This window comes from Osmerus mordax, chromosome 18 (genome assembly GCF_038355195.1).
Source record: "Osmerus mordax isolate fOsmMor3 chromosome 18, fOsmMor3.pri, whole genome shotgun sequence".
In the NCBI taxonomy this organism is placed as follows: Eukaryota; Metazoa; Chordata; class Actinopteri; order Osmeriformes; family Osmeridae; genus Osmerus; species Osmerus mordax.
The window spans coordinates 8,125,486-8,144,516 of NC_090067.1; the positions used below are offsets into that span (position 1 = coordinate 8,125,486).

Genomic DNA, 19,031 nt, shown 5'->3' on the forward strand with positions numbered 1-19,031 from the left:
TAATCCCATGATATAACCAATGTAAAATGCTAGAGCAAATACAGTGTATGTTTAATTGTGCTTTTGTAAGAAGAAGGGAAAGTGAATAGCAGTTTGCCTTGTTTCTTCCCATAATTTTCCTCCATTCACCATATGCCCCATACCAGCAATAATAGTGTCTCAAACAAAATAACAATAAGGAATGCGAGTCAATCTTGGTGTAACAGAAGAATGTGTTTATTTTTGCCAAAAGTTCATGTCGTTCACAGTCCTGTATGTACTGCCCTCACAAAGAGGTTTACAAAACAGGACCAGGAGATAAAAGATTATACAGTAATACTTTTATATTGCTATCTATTATGTTCATAAATATATTAAACATGTGTATTTGTGTTCCTAGGAGAAATTATAATCTATCTTCTCTCAAACCCAAGAAGTTTCAATCTGTGGTACATTCATGTGGCTTCTCACAGACGGGCAACAATAAACAAAACAAATTCACATCCACAGGCCAGACTGAACGGTGCCCGGCCAAACGCACAAGCAGCAGACCCTATAAAGCTTTTCTGAAATGAAGAAATGATTACACTGATGTTCCTCTATTAATACAAATCCTATAACCAAGGAAACCAACTGTAATCAAAGCACAAGGGTGAAATAGTAAACTGCTTTTAAACAGTTATCCTTGTTGATAACTTTGTAGAAGAAACAAAAACTGGGCTGCAACATTCAATTTTTAACAATAAAATGTTGTGTTGTCACCACAGACAAGAATGATCGTTAAGCAGTAAGTATGCAAAGACACTCCAGAAATGACAGCAGTTAGTAATGAATAGCAAAAATAGATCAACACTGAGGTAAAGTGCACAAGTGCTCATTCATGGATTCACTCTTTAGTGGGACAAATACATTGACAAAGTCAATCCATTCTTGCTCTCTCTCTCTCTCTCTCTCTGGTAAGAGTATTAATTGTGCATCTCACTACTCGCCTTACGACTGGCGGTCTCACTCACTCTCTCACACTCTCTCACACTCTCTCACACTGTCTCTCTCACACTGTCTCTCTCACACCGTCTCTCTCTCACACCGTCTCTCTCTCACACCGTCTCTCTCTCACACCGTCTCTCTCTCACACCGTCTCTCTCACACCGTCTCTCTCACACCGTCTCTCTCTCACACCGTCTCTCTCTCACACCGTCTCTCTCTCACACCGTCTCTCTGTCACACGGTCTCTCTCTCACACGGTCTCTCTCTCACACGGTCTCTCTCTCACACGGTCTCACACACACACACACACACACACACACACACACAACATTCAGTAGGGTCCCTCAGGCAGCCAGCGTGTCAGAAAGCCAGTGCGTGTTTGTCAGTGAGTGTGTCATCACTAAGGCAAGCAGTCAGCCATTTATGTGAAAACTGTCTGCTGGTTTCATTATTCAACTGACCTTGAAAACCCCCTTCTCTGTGCAGGCGTGGTTTAAGTGCAGAACACCTCTAGCTTGTTATAATAACATATCTGTGCAAACCTAACACTGCCAGTGTAACAAGTACCCACTGTGCTCGTTCATAGCCCCCCTCCCCCATATACGACGCAGGTCATGCAGACTCATGCACACTGCAAATAAAATGTGAGGGTCATTCCAATACAAACAGATCAGAAAACAAGCCAAGAAAAGCTGCACCTACACGTCTCGAAAAAAACCTGTTCTCACTCATTAGTACCACATCACCCATACAGTCCTTCACTCACTGGTGTGCTTGGCGACATTTCAATTCATTAAATCTTTCTTTCGTTTTTTTTGCGCAATATTTCTTGTGGCAAATATGAACCTCTTGTTTTGCTTTTTTGCTTTAGTAGCCAAGGCATTTTTGCACCAAGAAGTAAACAAAAATTGTATTAAATGTTCAGAGAGGTAGAACCCTGACCAGGCCCAAGTCAGGCGACTGACAGGTTGATAGATGACAGACAGACAGACACATGTAGAACAGGTCCTGTCTGTATGTACGAGGTCTTGAAAATCAAATGTAAAAAGCAGCAAATACATAACAACCAAAAAGCTCACGTCAACGAACCAAAAGAAAAGTGAATACATCAAAACCGTTGGGAGGGTTTGTGCAATCTCTGAGAGCAGGGAGCCTCTCAGACATAAAGGATGACGTTGTCGGGGGGAGCGTGGAGACCGTCCACCCCGGTGAGCGCTCTGCAGGTGGGCTGGGGCTGGTGGGGGAGCCGGCGGCTCTTGGGGTGGGGGGATTCACAGTCGTCCGACGTCAGCTCGGCGATGTCATCTGATTGGGTGTCCGACATCTCCAGGTCGCTGCGGATGCTTTCTGGCTGGGCCAGAGTGACATCGTGAAGCCCCTCTCTGAGCGACGCCCCCGGTGACAATCCTAGCACCGAGCCGGACAGAGCTCCGCCCCTTCGGGAGCTGCAGTCCTGAGGCTCCTCCCCCGCAGAACCGGTCGCCAGGGTGCCAGGGGGTGGGGTGAGGTCCTCCTCGCTGGTCAAGCAGAGGTGGCTGGGTTTGGTCTCAATGTCCACTTGGATCTCCAGGTTGGTGCACTCCCTGGAAGAACCACAGGACAGAGAGATACATTTACACAGAGTATCTCCTAGTTAGAGAGAGAATAAACATTGATATTTGAGAGAGTGAGAAAGAGAAGAGGTCAAGAAGGAGAGTTCTCCTTGCTCACCTGTCAGGTAGTGTATAGGAGGAGATGATGGATCCTGCCATGCCCCTGGTGCTGGCACAGTCACTACCAGCCCCCAGGCTGCCTGTCTCTCTCTGGGCTGCCTCTTTCCCCAGCTCCCCTCCCTGGACTTCCAGCCTGCAACAGCACAAGACACAGGGCCCCTTCAACCACTCTGCTCAAGGTACAGTTCCTCACATTACAAATACTGAGTAACTTCCATTAAAGGGATTTTCTACGAAAAAGGGAAATTAAACTCAAGGCTACTGCTTTCAAAACATGGCCTCTATTTACTGTAACTATTTTCAAAACATAGTCACCCTGTTTAGGAAGGGGAGGGGTGATGGTCAATCCCCTCCCCGAACCCCTCCTCACCCCTACCTCTCCCTCCTTCATACCTGCTGTATTTGCCAGTCCGGGACCCTAGGGCTCCCCCGGCCAGAGTGTTGAAGTGTGGGGTGTCCCCCAGCCTCCCCGGAGCCACTGAGAGGCCCTCACTGGGGGAGGTGGTGCTAAGGCCGCTGGCTGCACCTTCAATGCTGCTCTCCCCCAGGCTGGGGGACTTTAGAGCCCGCCAAGCATCTGCCACTGGAGGGGGGAGGAGAGATTGGGGGGAGAGGAGGACATGAGGTAACACCATAGAACTCTGCTTTATGCAGGGCCAATATAAAAAAAAGTCTTTATAGTAATGTGGTGAGTCATACTATGAGAAAACATTTACTCTTTATAGATTTTTTTGAAACACATTGGGACCCCTGTTGAAGTAAAGTAAAACAGCTACTGCGTTGACAAGCTCACCTGTGATTGGCCCATCGTCCTCATCAAAGTCTATCCTCACGCCACGGCCTTTGCCCCGGCTCACGCCACAACCTCCCCCACGGCACAGCGAGATGGGCACCACGCCGTACACGTACGCCAGCATGATGGGCACGCCAATCCCTGGAGAAGAGAAAGGGAGTTGTGGGGTCATCAATCTGAGACGGCACTTGTCACCAATCACTTTCTGATGTCACAATCTCTGATATCTGAGGCAATTTTGAAATACTCTTTATAATTCAGCACTGTAAGGTTTTGTTACAGGAAACCTCAAGACACTCCTTGGCATTCTCAGATACCCGGTTGAAACCAAGTCACTGAGCTGGTATTAGATTCTAATGAGAATGTTCCATGATTGCTTACCAACACTGACGGCAGCTATAACTGGAGCGGTGATGATTGACAGGGCCACTCCCCCGGTGATGGCCAGGTTTCTACGGTGACGAGAGGCCTTCTTTCCCTCATAATGAGCGTGGATCTGGCAGAGACAGAACAAACACAGGATATAAGCTATTAAAGACCAGTTACTACTCTTTAACTTGTTAAACAACTCTTTTCAACTGCAGTTTGACACCATTATAACACCATCAGATACCAGTTAACATAACCCTCAAAACCCTAAATGTGATCAAATTCAAACAGTTGTGACGTGTGACGTGAAAAGACGCGTGACGATGATGTGTAACAATATTTTCCCTTCACAAAATATAACAAAGTTCAAAGGTGTTCTTTTCATTTAGCTGAGTAATATCTGCTGCACTGAGTGGGCTGGAGTGGTGAAGGATCGTGAGAGAACAGGGACACACACACACACACACACAGACAGAGAGACAGAGAGAGAGACAGAGAGACAGAGAGAGAGAGAGAGAGAGAGAGAGAGAGAGAGAGAGAGAGAGAGGGAGGGAGGGAGGGAGGGAGGGAGGGAGAGAGAGAGAGTTCAACATTCCAATGACATGACAGAGAACCCTGCTGTTCAGCCAAGTCACCACACGAGGATGCTAAATGTGTTTAGGACTTACACAACAAAACAATTCTTGGAATATGAGCCGAAAATATACTCATATAAATGTTTAAGGCATGTGAAATTATATTATGAAAGCACAGGTCATCTGCTCTAATGTCCCTCAATGATTGTGTTAATACTGTTAGGTCACACTGGAAAAGTGACTGTAAGGCCAAACCATACAGGCCCCTGCCTCACCTTGCGTCCTACGTAGACAGGAATGCCTATGACCATGGCGGGCACGGCGATGCCAGCGATGAGCGTGATGCCCACAGGGGCGCCAATCAGCGTGCCCAGCTGCCACAGAATCTTCTTCTTCCTGCTCCACGGCTTCTTGCCCCAGAAGGTACATCCTGACGGACTGAGAGAGAGAACGAGGAAGGAAGGAGAGAGAGAGAGAGAGAGAGAGAGACAGAGAGAACGAGGGAGGAAGGAGAGAGAGAGAGAGAGAGAGAGAGAGAGAGAGAGAGGGAATGAGACACGGTGGGAGTGAAGAGAAAAGAAAGAGAGAAATTAAAGGAGGGTGGGAAATCCACACAGGATGGAAAGAGAGGGGGAGGACAGACAGGATAATGCATTTTCCACATTGCGAAACCCAAGTTCAGATAGTCAACAGAATCATGACACCAGACACTCCTTCTCCTTTCTCCTTCTTTCTTTGTAAAAGCATTGCAGAGGAGGTACCTGTGTCATGATGTTCTCACAGAGACATGCCACATGGCACTCAGACTGAGGGCTCATCTTACCGAAGCATCTTCTGTTGTGCTATTGTACACTCATATCAAGTTGTGACTGAAGTTGGCAGTGTGTGTGTGTGTGTCTCACCTGAGGTAGTGCAGGTCCGAGATCTCCTTCATGCAGAGCCAGCAGAACTCACAGCCACACACAGCGCAGGTCATGTGATTGCAGCTGCCATCGTTCATTTTGATGATGTAAGCGCCGCAACGTGGACAAGGCTTGATGTCATCCGCTGAGGACAGAAACCGTGATGATCATTGGTTAGTGAAATCCACTGAGCAACACTGAAGACTCGAACCTGGAGGGGTTTACAAAGAAGGTCAGGGAAACAAAATCAAATTGAAATTGTCTATAATGTCATTTGACTGTCACTGTCTTTATCTCCTGATTTCTACTACTCTTCTTTCTCTCGGTACGAAAACATGTTTGAGATGCTGCCAGAGATAACTGTGATTAACTGGAAGACAAGTACAATATAAAGGGGAAGTTTTGAACAGGAAGCTCACTGAAACTGAAATCGAGAAATGCGTGTCTGTGCGTGCGTCTCAGAGATGGAGAGAGAAAGAAATAGAAACCGATACAGAAAGAGAGATTTACATTTACATTTAGTCATTTAGCAGACGCTCTTATCCAGAGCGACTTACAGTAAGTACAGGGACATTCCCCCGAGGCAAGTAGGATGAAGTGCCTTGCCCAAGGACACAACGTCATTTCGTTGGCATAGCCGGGAATCGAAATAGCAACCTTCTGATTACTAGTCCGATTCCCTAACCGCTCAGCCATCTGACTCCTCTGGAGTCCCTTGGAGAGATGGAACCAAAGTGTGCATGTGTGGGTGTCTACTCACCAGGCCCCTGTTCCTGGGTGTAGCTTGGTGAGTGGTTGCTGTGGGTGTGCAGGGACAGGGCCCTCTGCTGGCGGGCAGAGTCGCAGGTCTGGTTGGGGTGCCAAGCCTGCTTGCAGTGGTAGCAGAACTCTGCCCCACAACCCTCCCTACGGCATACCAGCCGCGGGCAGCTGGCACAGCCAGATGCAATCACAGCAAACCTGGTAGAGACAGAAAGAGAGAGAGGGGGAGAGCGAGAGAGAGCGAGAGAGAGCGAGCAAAAGAGAGAGAGCAATCGGGGACAAAGAGACACAAATAGAAACAAATACAGAAAGAAACACACAAAAAGAGAGAGAGACAGATTTTTCTATTAGACATAACATCCACCTCAATATGAAAGTGAGAGAGGAACATTCTAAAGCTATAGAGTCTGCACTCTTTATCTTTATTAACAACACCAGACAGAATCTTACAAGGCCAGTAAAGTAGCTAGGGAAAAGTCCCAATTAGTCTGGCCTCTGAAGTCAACTAATACCAGCTAGCTCGACAGCCCTAGTCCAATCTGGTTTATGCTGGTAGTTCTCAACATCATATTTGTTGTGTTGACACTGGCTGCTTGTCTGACAGGCCAGGAACGAGTTGAAACCCAGATTTGCCAAAGCAACCTGTTTCTATGTCAAGACATGTCAAGGCACTCATGTGATTGGTTGCTTCTTCAGCAATGGAGTGCAGTAATGTGTGACATCACAGCAGGAAGCTGGGTGGAGGGGGAGCTGATGAGTGTTGGTGCGACTAGCTGCATGTCTGTACACAGACTGTCCTATTAAAAATAACCAATCTACACCCACCCACAGACACACGTACACACAGTTAAGAATACAGATGTCTGCTCTCAGTCTGTTACCTCACACACAAAGCCTTGCTATCAAGTGGGTCACAAGTACACAGAAAGACTGTACACACTCACACACTGCCAAGTGAATGTGTCCTGAACACTTTAATTAAATCCAAATCCTCTGTTACCCGTGGCAACTCTACCTCTGTGCCGCATCGCTAGTCACCATGGCAACTGACAGCCTGCCGAGCAAGCAGTGGACGCCTGGTTGCTCTGATTGGACAAGTCAGCCGTCATTCAGGAATGGTCGATGACAACTGTGTGTGCGTGTGTACGTGTATGTATGTGTGAGTGTTATTGTGTCTGCCTGAATCGTTTGAAAGAGTGCTGTGGGATTATATGTGTCAGGCAGTTAGAGAAGACAGACCAAGTGACAGACAAAGAAACAGGGAGGGAGTGAGGGATGGAAATATGTAGAGAAATATGAGGTGAGCTGGTGAGACCGATCTGTCCGACACAGGGGCACCATGCAGGGGCTCTTATCTAGGCCTCTGTGGCACTACTTATCCAACCCATGAGTACTACATGTGCTGTATATGGTACGCATTCACACACACACACACACACTCACTCACAGTATTCTCTTCAATAAACACACACAGACAAACAGGGGCACACACACAGCCCTGTAAATCTGTGCCATCTCGCCCTCTAGATGCCCCGTCTTGATATGTGGTAGTGAGTCAGAGGACAGCGTCCTGGTAGAAATGTAGGCCATCTCTCTCAAGGCCTGCCTCAACAACGGCCCTGACTCTACCGCATACAGAACTTTTCCTATCCAGTCTGGAGGCAGGCCAGCACAGGCTGCTGTTGGCCTTCCCACACAATCAGACTGTACACACACACGAACCATCTATCCCAACAAAAAAACACCCCCCAAAATCGTTTCCCCACAGCTTTTACAGTTCTCCACATTTCAGCATTCTAACCCAGTGACTGTACCTCACTTTGGTTTTCACCCTTACTTTCAGTTTCTTTTCAGAGCGAAATCAGCTATCCTACTCAACTCATTCAAGAGGAAGTTTGACCAACATACTCTTGGGAGGGACTTGAGAAAGCATCTTAAGCCTTTCTAAACAGAAATTTGTGTCAGTGGGAATCATCTTAAACCATAAATTTATCAATATGTTCATACATACATACATACATACATCTTTCCATCCACACCACCATCTGATTGGTTCTTACCCGCAGTCGGGGGCGGGGCACCACCGGCAGTCCGGGTCAGAGGCGAGGCAGCGCCGCAGTAGGAACTCCTCGTACTTTTCCAGGAGCGCCGCGTCATCCAAGATGTCCGCCACCTGCCGAGGGACCAGCCGCTCGGCGCACTCTGGGCAGCTGAGCTGCACGCGGCTCTCGGTGATCTCGATGCGCAGGTACTGGCGCAGGCAGCCTAGGCAGGAGCGGTGGCTGCACCCCAGCAGCTCCGGCAGCTGCTCTGGGGGCTGGCGCACCAGGCACAGGGGACACTCCAGGAGGCCTTCCCCAGTGGCGGGCGGCCCAGCCAGGGATGGATAGCTGGAGGAGAGGGGCTCCACTGGGGCAGAGGCAGCGGGGTCCTGGAGGGCTGGGGATGTTGTGGTTGTGGGTGTAGGGGCAGTGGGAGGGGCTGGGGGGGTGAGCTGCTGTTGTTGTTGTTGTTGAGGATGGTGGTGGTGTTGGAGGGTCAGAGGAGTGTCAGTCGCTGCTTTGGCCCCTCGGGAACCCCGTTTGCTGTGGAAGAGGCTGTGGAAGGAAATGCGGCCTTGGCGCTTGCCTGGCGCCCGACACTTCGGGTTGGGTACGCCGCTAATAGAAGTGGGGGGGGACTCCGAGTCCTTCTCAGATCCCATCTTAACCAGACGTAGGACTCCGTGGACGTTCCTGTAGTCTCAGTACAGTACTACCTCACGAAGGAAACTTGACAAACACACACGGGCAAACAAGGGGGTTTGTCCTCTTATTTTGAAAAAATACAACAATGTCACTGAAAGTCTTTCTCCGAGAAAGAAAAAAGAAGTAGAAAAGAATCACTTTTCTTACCACAAAAAAACTAACGTTGAAACGAAACACAAAAAGAGAAGGTAAAAGAGATAAATTCCCCTTCTTTCACACGTCTCGTCTCAAAAGCACGATGGTGAAAGGAGACAGAAACAACAAGTGTGTTCAAAAAGCGTTTAGCATAAAAATACAAAACAAGATTTTACTGGAGGCAGTTGTCAGTCTCTGGCAGGCATGTATCTTAAACAATGACAAGCAGCTTCTTAGTGAGGTCATTTAGACTGTGATAAATCCTTGTTCGTGTCGGCCCTCGTCAGAATTCCTTTTCTTGTCCTTTTTTCGGTCTCTCTCTTCGTTTCTTGTCCTCTGCGTGTGTCTCGCATGCTCTCCATTCACTCGTCTGTGAGGAGGAAGAAGAACAGAACAGGAAGTTGGCGCAGAGAACAGTGGGGAGCATGCTCAGTAGGACACGCCTCTCTCTCTCTCTCTCTCTCTCCCTCCCTCCTCAGTCCTTCTCTGTATCTCTCTCTGTTTCGCTTTGTCTCCCTTTCAGTTGTGTTACTATCCCCTCCACCTTCTATTCCCTCCATCCTGCCGCACACACACACACACACACACTTTTCCTATGATTACACAATTGACTCCTGACAGTCTTGATGTAGATTCTCAGACAAAAAGCATTATGTACAGGATGTACAGTATACACACATATAAGCCACACGTCACTGACAAATGTTTACAGAATCTTGTGGGAAGCAATATCACACAATACATTTTGTAATACAACAAGGCAGTCGTATGTGTAATGATGACAGTACATAAAGGGGCTGATCTGACTATCAATGATGGGCATGGAACTATGCTGTTAACAGTCTTGTCATTTCATTGATCTCAATCTTCAACTGCTTTGTTTCTCAGTCAATAGGAAAACCTCTATCTCAAAGATATAAACACACACACACACACACAGACAAGGCTGCAAGATCCTCTCTACTTCACACTGCGCTGCTACCGCGGTTACCATGGAGATTTTCACTATGAGCACAGCAAACAGCGACCTACTCAGTGACTTCGGCTCTTATGTAGGCACTCAACTATATACACACACACAAACCATCATATCCTCAGTCATACACATAACATGGACACCATCATTTGCTGCTTTAGGCAGATAGGCCAAGGTCTGCTGACAGTATGTGTGTACCAAAATTATAGGTGTGCTGAGTATAATTAGAGTGAAAGAGCAAGAGCGAGAGAGAAGTGAAAACACAGAGAGAATTGAGGTGAAAATGAGTGCTACAGGATTTGTGCCACTTTGTTTAAGACTAATACTCCTACCTATACACATGCCCTCTCTCTCACACACAAACGGCCTGGTTTCCCTCTCCTGACTAACTGTCTAACTAACTTACTAAATAAATAAATATCTACTACAGGAAGTAAATAAGAACTACAGGAGGAAACTGCAGATGAACAATGGACAGCAAAGATTGACAGTATTGAGAGCATAGATGGATGACGGATGGAGAGATGGAGTTATATGCACCAGTCAGACAGAGGCACAATGTCTTCCTCATGTCTTTTCTGTTAACATATCTTGCTAGCTAAGAAATATACTAATGGATAAAGATTAGAACATACATTGTGGAATAATATATACACAAAGGGGTTACACACACAAAGATGGAAATATCTCACATTATCAGAGCACTGTTGCCATGGTCCCTGTATCCCTCCCTGCTTGGGTGAAGTGCCACTGTTGAATCATGGGAAACGCAGTCTAAAAAGAGCCCATGTCTATATATATCGTGTACCATCAGGGATGGTAATAGGCCCTTTCTCCTGCTGCCCTCACTTTAGGGTGATACCACACACACACACACACATTCCATGGAAGAGACATAACAGCCATCTGTGAGCTAATTGTACAGTTTGCCAGTGTGTGTGTTGGTGACCGAGTCAAGATTTTGTGACTATGTGCGGGTGCCTCAAAGCTTCGGTATATCCAAAGTCAAAATTGAATTTTAAAAATCCTGTCTGTTCTGCACAAACAAAAGTGCAAAACTACCCGTCAGACACCCTGAGTTAATATATCTTTGGTCACACCTTCTCAGCCAAGAAGGAAACGTAGAGGGGAATGTGTGTGACTCTTTTACAAAGGAAGTCTTGGAGGAATTCCCCTGGTCGCCCTTTGATACAACATTGAATATCCAAAGATCCTCAGAGGATTCTTCACTGTGCTGAATCTGTATCACAGTTGATCACCTACACACATTTAGGAAAGCCTATCGACATGTTCCATTCTTCATCCTCTGCTGTACTTTCTATGTCCTCCATTTGTACGCCCCTTTGGATAAAAGCATCCGCTGAATGAATAAAATGGCCATGTAAAAGTTAAGTAATCTACATAGATTAATCGGAATTTGAGGCTTGTAGGAGAAGGAGGATTTGTGTGTGTAATTAAAGAGCAGATGGGCATGAACAGACTGAGAACTCTGTGGTCTGCACTCTGTCATCGACACATTCTTTGTTCTTCACTTGTCCTCCAACTCAACTGCTCCACAAACAAGCTCCAAAGAAATATAGTCTCTATTGGTGTCTCGCGCTTACTTTCTCATTCATTCATTTGTTCATTCATTCTTTCTATCCCTCCTCCCTCTCTCTTTAACACACACACACACACTAATACTTTGTAATACCCTCAGTGCTGACCTTTCCTGCGTGTTGTGTTCAAGATGTTGTTGTGGCACTGCTTGAAAATAGACTGCATCTTCGAAATAGTCGACAATGTTGCACTTGAGATGTGATGTTGTCACTCTCTTACCAACCAAATTTCAGCAGTATTGTAGTTGAGAATGTCATTGTTGCACTGTGTCTACTAAAAAGGCAGTTTTTAAATGCCGTTTTGGATAAAAATGTCTGCTAAATAAATCATATCTGAATGTAAATGTATGCCTGGAAGTATAGTTTGATTTGAAAGGGGTGGACCTGTTTGTTTGTGCGTGCTGTGAGCCGTCCTGACAGAGACATGGCTCTTCCCTGATGCCTCCGTGAGGCGGTTCTGTCTGCTCGTCTGGCAGGGATCAGCACTTCCATCTCTAATCAAGTCATGTCTCAGCACTTTGGCTTCCTCTGGTTCTGACATGTTAGGTTGACACATGCACACACTCTCTCACACACACACACACTGTTAGGTGAATTAGGTGTACTAACCGGTGTGCAGGAAGAAGACTTAATTAATTTGACGTAACATGTTGAGTCACTAAGATCCGAGTCTGCATCTGTTCCTGGTTGACCTTAGTTAGCCTTAGCCTCCCACCTTTACTGTACTACTGTTAGGTCATAGCTACAGGAGCAGGTGGCCACACTGTGGTCCCAATGTGGTTGTTCTGTAACATTTCTAGACTGGGGTGTGTGGAGATGGAGGAGGAAAGCTAAGATGTCTGCTACATCCTGAGGTTTGACAGTTTGTTTGTGCTGGGAATGGTTGTTTCATTTACTGGCTGCTGCAATTATGCAAGAGTCACAAGACAAAGAGTCTTTGAAAATGTGTTGTTGCAACTGGCAAAATGTCAAAGTGAAAGCCAAGACATGGATTGGATATCCATGTACACGTACACAATGTTCACATCCATGAACTTTTTGGGATGCGCACCCCCCACACACGGAAGTGCGTAGTTAACCCTCTCCAGAAATCCTGAGCAAACGGCCCAGGCCTGCTCCAAACACACTAAGACATTCACACACACACACACACGTTGAGACACACACACTGACAGATCTTGGAGAGACAGACTGGCGGCTAAGCTAATTGGCAGGGGTGCAGTGATACTTGTTTAAGCCTGTGTAAACCCTGAGCTGTAGCCTGGGCAGCAGGTCCCCAGGAGTGATGGGTTACTGAATAGAGTCCATGAGAGGCCCATCTCATCAGACAGGATGAAACAGAGTCTTCTGGCCCTCTGGCCAGAGACACAGTTACACCTCTATGACTATCTTCTCTTCTTTCTCTCTCCCTCATTGCCTTTCTGTGTCTCAGACACTTTCTCGAGGAGGGATATCATGTATTCCCTCTCCCCTTTCTGTTTCTTTCCTGTCTTCATCTCTTTCTTCATCTCTTCCCTCTCAAAGACAGACACACACACACACACATTCCCTCTCAGTCCAATTTCACTTTTATACTATCTGTACCTAGCGTCTGTATGTGTGTGTAGGTGGGGGGGGGGGGGGGGCAGGGCTACCAAGGCTGCTTCCAAACTTCAAACTTGTCGAGTCATGTCGTGATGGACATGTTCCATTTGTACAAACCAATCATAGAGCACAGCTGGCTCTCCCTGTTCAGATCTGAGTTTCATTCATGGAGTTTTCAAAGGATTTCCAAACACTGAAGCCTCCTACACTTTCAGTTTTATAAGCAAATGGTTGACAAGGGACTTAAGGATGTGCTGAGCCAAAAATGTCTGTTTAAGCATTTATTTTGCGATCACACGGACAACCACTTCTTGCTTTACTCTGGAATCCACCTTTATATGTGTCAGTCACATCCCTTTTCTATGGAAAATGAGAAACAGGAATAACCGTTTGCTTTTTTGATGCACTTTCATACCCAGACATGGAAACAAAAGGCAGATCAGAGACAGACACACACACACATTTAGCAGACGCTCTTATCCAGAGCGACTTACAGTAAGTACAGGGACATTCCCCCGAGGCAAGTAGGGTGAAGTGCCTTGCCCAAGGACACAAATTAATTTGAAACGGCCAGGAATCAAACCGGCAACCTTCTGATTAATAGCCCGATTCCCTAACCGCCCAGCCATCTGACCCTATACATTAGAATAGATTCCTCTCACACATCTGAAGAGAATAACACCCACAATCTCATTCATGCAAACTGTCACACATACCCTATTCTCCTGTATACCAAAGATACATGAGAATGAAAGACAGCAGAAAGAGAGGGGAAAAGGAGGGAATCAGGCTGACAGTGAGCTATAATTAGAGATGTTTAGGAAGAAAACTGCTGAGTTGTTGAATGTTTAATGTTGAGGCTGGAGGCATCACACCGTCAGCGAGCAGCCCCCAGAAACAGCCCTTTGGGCCCTGAACTACCACACACACACACGCACACACGCACACACGCACACAGACAAGCGGATGCCAAGATCTCCTATATTAATGTTGCTAGACAGACTGGAAGTCTAATGGAAAACTCTCAAATACATTTTTAGATAAATATGATAACTGATCCCATACAGACTTAAATGCTAGCTGCTAGCTGGGTTCAGCTGTCCATGGCGTCACTCCTTCCCTTCCGTGGAATTATATCCTGGCCTCAATAAACACTGCCTGGAAAACTGCCGAATATGGGAGGGGTGTTACCCAGAAGGTGTGAATGGATGGATAAAATAATCGATGAAGAGACAATGAAGAGTAGTGTCCAAAACTCCATTTGAATAGTCAAATTGAAATCTTGTTATATCAACCAGGAAAATAGATGAGGGGAATTTGACTTATAGGCTGCATATCCACTGTAAACATGTAGACGATGGACACACACACTATTTTCTATAAACACTCGTCGTGACCAGGTGTATTGATAGTAAATGACATCTTGGTCAATGTGACCTGTTATCAAACTACGGAATATTTGAGTCGGCCTTTACACCATTATAGCCTTCCTCTATGGATAAAGATGGAAGGAAATATTATTATCGATCTCGTGGACTAGTCGCTGAAGTCCAACACATACACAATTGGTAGCCTATTTTTTATGGTCTTCAAAGAACTGTGAGCAGTCTTACCTCTGGGTGGATCAGATATCGTCCCCAGGACCAGCGTTTAAGTGAAATAAAAAAAAGAACAACTCACGGAGGTACGATGCGCAGTCTCCGCTTTTGAATTTCGCCAAAACTCAATTCAACTCTTCGTCGGCATGAACAAGACAAGGACACGAGTCAATAATTTCGTAATTTTCGCTGAATCTGAGCTATAAGCTGCTAGTGAAAATCTGATAGGAAAGGCTCCCAGTGGCTTCTGGAGCTTGGTAATTTCGTGTTCGCAGCTTGCTTCGTCTGAACGCGTCACGGAGGAAAGCCCCGGCCTGTGACGAAAGATGCATATAACACGGAAACCCCACCCCGTGACATCATACCTGGAAGATCACATTTACCACAACCCATTTGTGTCAATAAATATGGGAAATAAACTGCCATGGAACTGGCAGCTTAGGATAGATCATGCATTAATATTACCAGTAAAACAGAACAATCCTCTATTGTATGTCACATGGGCTAGCTTAGTGGAATTGTTACATGAAGCATAATAAGAATCTTGACAATTAGTGAGAAAGGTGTAGAAAAGCATCTGTTGTTTATTAGAATGGTGAACATGATTAAGTAAATTTGGAGATGGCTTGCGGGATTCCTGGAACAGGGTGTGCTATGACACACTACAGCACCATTTCACTTTACGTGCTAAACGTCAACCCCATCCCCCAACCCTCTCATTCTCTTGCCAGGACTGGGCTGGATGGGGAAGGTTGAGGTTCAAACAGCTGCAAAAGAAAAAAAGAGGAAAATATATGATTTATATCTCATGTGAATTTAAATTATAAAATAGTTGAATGTAATGTTACATTCAACAATTCAAAGCATTAGGCTTTACATTCAAGTTTACACAGAAACCTATACCACATGGTTTAGCACATTAAGAATTACTAACCAATAGTGTCCAAAAGATTTTGAGGGAAGCATCACTCAACGCAAAGTGTACAACTTGGCTAATCTAGGTTTAAACAAGACATACCCAAAATAGCTTTATACTGAGAGGTGACTGACAGGTAGGTTAACATCTGAGCAGTTTTACAGTCTACATCAAAGATGTCAATCAAATACATTCAGGGTAACTATTGGAAGGGAGTGCAAAAAAGAAAAGCCCACAGCAGATCAGTCTGTAATTGGATGAAAACACAGGACAGCATGTGGTCAACAGGAACTTCAGTTAACAGACCAAAGAAAACAATGGAACTATCTTACATCTGCCATAGAGCACACAAACACTTAAGGTGCGAAAGATGAGCTCACAATACACTTGCAAACTCAGCATTCCTGAGTCGAGGAATCACAGCATGTTAAATATTTATACAACGTGTCAGTGGTTCTCACAATGACATGTCAATGTGATAAGTACCACAAGCCCAATGAGGCCACAGGGAAAAAGAGCATCATTAAATATAGCAGTAAAAGTAACCAATATAGTCTAGCTTCTAGCTGTAGCTGCAGACCACAAGTTCCTTTAAAAAGTGCTGGGTCTTGAGGAGCCTGGAGTAGATGGTCCAAGTGACAGAAGAGAAAATGGAGGGAAAGAGAAGGTGGGGAGTTTAGAAGTGAGGAGCATGGACAAGAGGGACTGAAAGACCAAGACGAGGTTGGGAGTTTAGAGGCAGAGAGGAGCTGGGATGAGATACGGAGGAAACGGGGAGCGAGGAAGAGGAGGGGAGTTTAGATGAAGAGCACCAGGTCTTTACAGGCAGGGCTGGAGGCAGAGAAGGCAGCGAGGATGGAGGCGAAGACAACGTCAGGTGACTGGGCGGCGTCCACGGCCGTGTGGATGCCGCGGGTGCTGTAGTACTGCACCAGGGGCACAGTCTGGCGGTGGTAGGCCTCCAGACGAGAATGCAGCGTTGCCTCGTTGTCATCACTGCGGCGCATCAGCGGCTCCCCGGTCACCTGAGGATTAGAGAGGAGGGGAGAGGGGTAAAACGACAACCCTAGTGACACACTGCAGATACACCACACACTGCCTACTAAACACCTAAAATAAATTAGCTGACAATCGGGTCATAAAAGCTCTGGCTTGACTAAGCTACAGTATTATTGTACTCTGTTGACTAGTTTGACCTGTGTAGATTTAAATCAAGTGCTTTTCATAACTTAAAGTGCATATAGTGGAGTACAGCAAATGATCAAGGACTAGAAGACTAGGAATTTCTTACATCATCCTTCATGGGCTCCTTGGGTGGGTTGAACTCCTCATGGTAGGAACGACCACTAGGCTGGTGAATGAGTCTGGAGAGGAGGAAGAGAGGGTTGGGGATACCCTCAATTATGATAATCCTTTGGTATGTCTGCGTGTGTGTCTGTAATCATCTCTTCACAAAGACCCACCCTGCCACAAAGAAGTCTCATCAATAGAATAAATGTCTGGCTAGACCTACACTGAACAGGCTCAGCTGGTTGTTTTCAGTGCTTCAGGTTGGGGCTAGATGAAACACAGTTGTATTATCTACCTGCCACAAATCCTGCGCACCAGAAGAGAGTCATCAACAGAGAACTCCACCACAGAGTCCAGCTTCTCTGTCCGCTTCTCCAACAACTCGTCAAGCTATGGAGACACAAGATGGCCAAAATCCACCGCAAGTCAAACAGTAGGCTGTTGCTAAATCAACTGAAATACGAAATTCACAGCCAAACTAAAACGGATGTCCAACCAGTCCTCACCATCTCTGCTTGTTTGACAGTACGGGGGAATCCATCCAACAGAAATCCATTTTTACAAGGGACCGTGTCTAGGTTATTCTCTATGAGTTCAACCACCATGGAATCACTGACCTGAACATACAGAACAGGAGGGTAGGTAGGCAGGACTTCAGCATACAAACATCTAACTGAGGCTATACAATGTCCATACTGTGCTTGGTCAAACACTGTAACAAGCTTAAATATAAGGCTGCCATGGTAAATGTACACACACACACAGTCATAATCACTGATCTTACCAGTTTTCCAGCATCCATGGTCTCTTTGAGTCTCTTACCCAACTCAGAGCCTGAGGCCACCATGGCTCTGAGCATGTCTCCTGTGGCCAGATGACACACACAGTACTGCTCGGCCAATCTGGGAGCCTGGGAAGGGGCATTTTAGTATGTGTTACATTACAACAGCGTCGTGTTAAGAGTTTCAAACAAAACGAACTGAGACATTCAAAGCTGACTTGGGGGAAGTTTGGCCTGTATGTGGATGTAGGATTAACTCTATGTCGTGGTTTTTGAGAGTCGTGTTTGCTATGCAGTCCAGTCACCATGGACACAATTGCCTTACTGTATGTAAAGCTAACAATTTTCTGAAGCTAGGGAGAGGTACGTTCTTTATTCTGAATTGAGGGGAGTGGTTTAAACGATAACATGCATTAAAATACTCATACTGTAAAATTAGAATAGGTGAACAGTGAAAGCGCAGCTGGACCTAAGGTGACATTGAAGTGGCTATCTTGAGCTCTGTTTTATCTTCTGACCCTTCACACACTACCAATCGACTCTGTCGCTTTGCCAGATGCAACATCATTTTGCTCAACGAGTGTCCACGTTTTCACTTTCAAGTTCATCACCTAGCCACAAAATAACTAGCAAGCGAACCTGTAATCAAATTAAATTCAGCCCGGGCACACGACGCACTAATATGGTAGTTAGTAACTAATATGGTAGTTAGTAACTACCATATTACTCGTTAGATACATGGTAAGATAATCAAACTTCAGGATATAGGAATCTAAGGTTAGCAAAAAAAAATCGGTCATGCGCACTTCAAATTCAGACTGAAAGTATAGCTAACTGTGCAGCTAACACGTTAGCCAGCTAACGTTAGCTGGACCTCACCTGTGTCCCTTTCCCAGCGCCAGGAGGTCCGAGCAGGATAGCGCGAATCCCCTTCCGTACGTCGGACACCGCTTCATTCACTTGTGTGCTTGGTGCCATTTTCCCAGTTTGAATGTGGGCGTTCGAAACTTCCTACCGTCCTTCCTAGTTGCACTAGGACTTGTCTGCTAACTCGGCTGGGAAAGAAAAAGTTCCGCCTCCCTTTGGGTTTTTAGGATTAAAGTCCAACCCTCTCAAGAAGATGTATCTTTTCATTTGACCATCGCAAGTTCAGTCTAAAATTCTGCACGCTGATTTGCTAAAACTTGAACGCATGTCTCGACACGAGTACTACTACATCCGGCTTTAGTATACATACAGGCTCAAAGATTATGGGTGTTGTCAATTTGTTGTCAAAAAATCTAAACGGTAGAAAAAAACATCAACAATCATTTTCCACGCTGGCTTG

The 19,031-nt window shown here is 45.8% G+C and overlaps 2 protein-coding genes across 5 annotated transcripts; both read right to left on the reverse strand.

The window, feature by feature from the left end:
- Nucleotides 1-194: 194 nt before the first annotated feature.
- rnf19b (ring finger protein 19B) lies at nt 195-14,984 on the reverse strand. Of its 3 annotated transcripts, XR_010878888.1 has the most exons (11): nt 14,733-14,984; nt 8,140-9,331; nt 6,078-6,277; nt 5,318-5,462; nt 4,691-4,853; nt 3,853-3,967; nt 3,472-3,612; nt 3,072-3,261; nt 2,677-2,811; nt 1,296-2,549; nt 195-1,027 (listed from the first exon to the last, which is right to left on the reverse strand). XR_010878888.1 is itself a non-coding variant. In XM_067255862.1 (10 exons), the coding sequence occupies exons 2-10, from the start codon at nt 8,781-8,783 to the stop codon at nt 2,123-2,125; spliced, it is 2,160 nt and encodes a 719-aa protein (XP_067111963.1). In that variant the 5' UTR covers nt 8,784-9,331; nt 14,800-14,984; the 3' UTR covers nt 1,224-2,122. The 3 variants fall into 3 exon arrangements, 2 of the variants coding, with proteins under 2 accessions (XP_067111963.1, XP_067111962.1); XM_067255862.1 differs by lacking the exon at nt 195-1,027 and having other exon boundaries at nt 1,224-2,549; nt 14,800-14,984; XM_067255861.1 differs by lacking the exon at nt 195-1,027 and having other exon boundaries at nt 1,224-2,549.
- Nucleotides 14,985-15,272: 288 nt separating this feature from the next.
- On the reverse strand, nt 15,273-18,772 carry ak2 (adenylate kinase 2). 2 transcript variants are annotated; one of them, XM_067255709.1, is made up of 7 exons: nt 18,584-18,771; nt 17,708-17,833; nt 17,430-17,540; nt 17,219-17,313; nt 16,925-16,997; nt 16,457-16,658; nt 15,273-15,484 (listed from the first exon to the last, which is right to left on the reverse strand). In XM_067255709.1, exons 1-7 carry the CDS (start codon nt 18,680-18,682, stop codon nt 15,477-15,479), a joined length of 714 nt encoding a protein of 237 aa, XP_067111810.1. In that variant the 5' UTR covers nt 18,683-18,771; the 3' UTR covers nt 15,273-15,476. The 2 variants fall into 2 exon arrangements, with proteins under 2 accessions (XP_067111810.1, XP_067111809.1); XM_067255708.1 differs by lacking the exon at nt 15,273-15,484 and having other exon boundaries at nt 16,416-16,658; nt 18,584-18,772.
- Nucleotides 18,773-19,031: the final 259 nt, after the last annotated feature.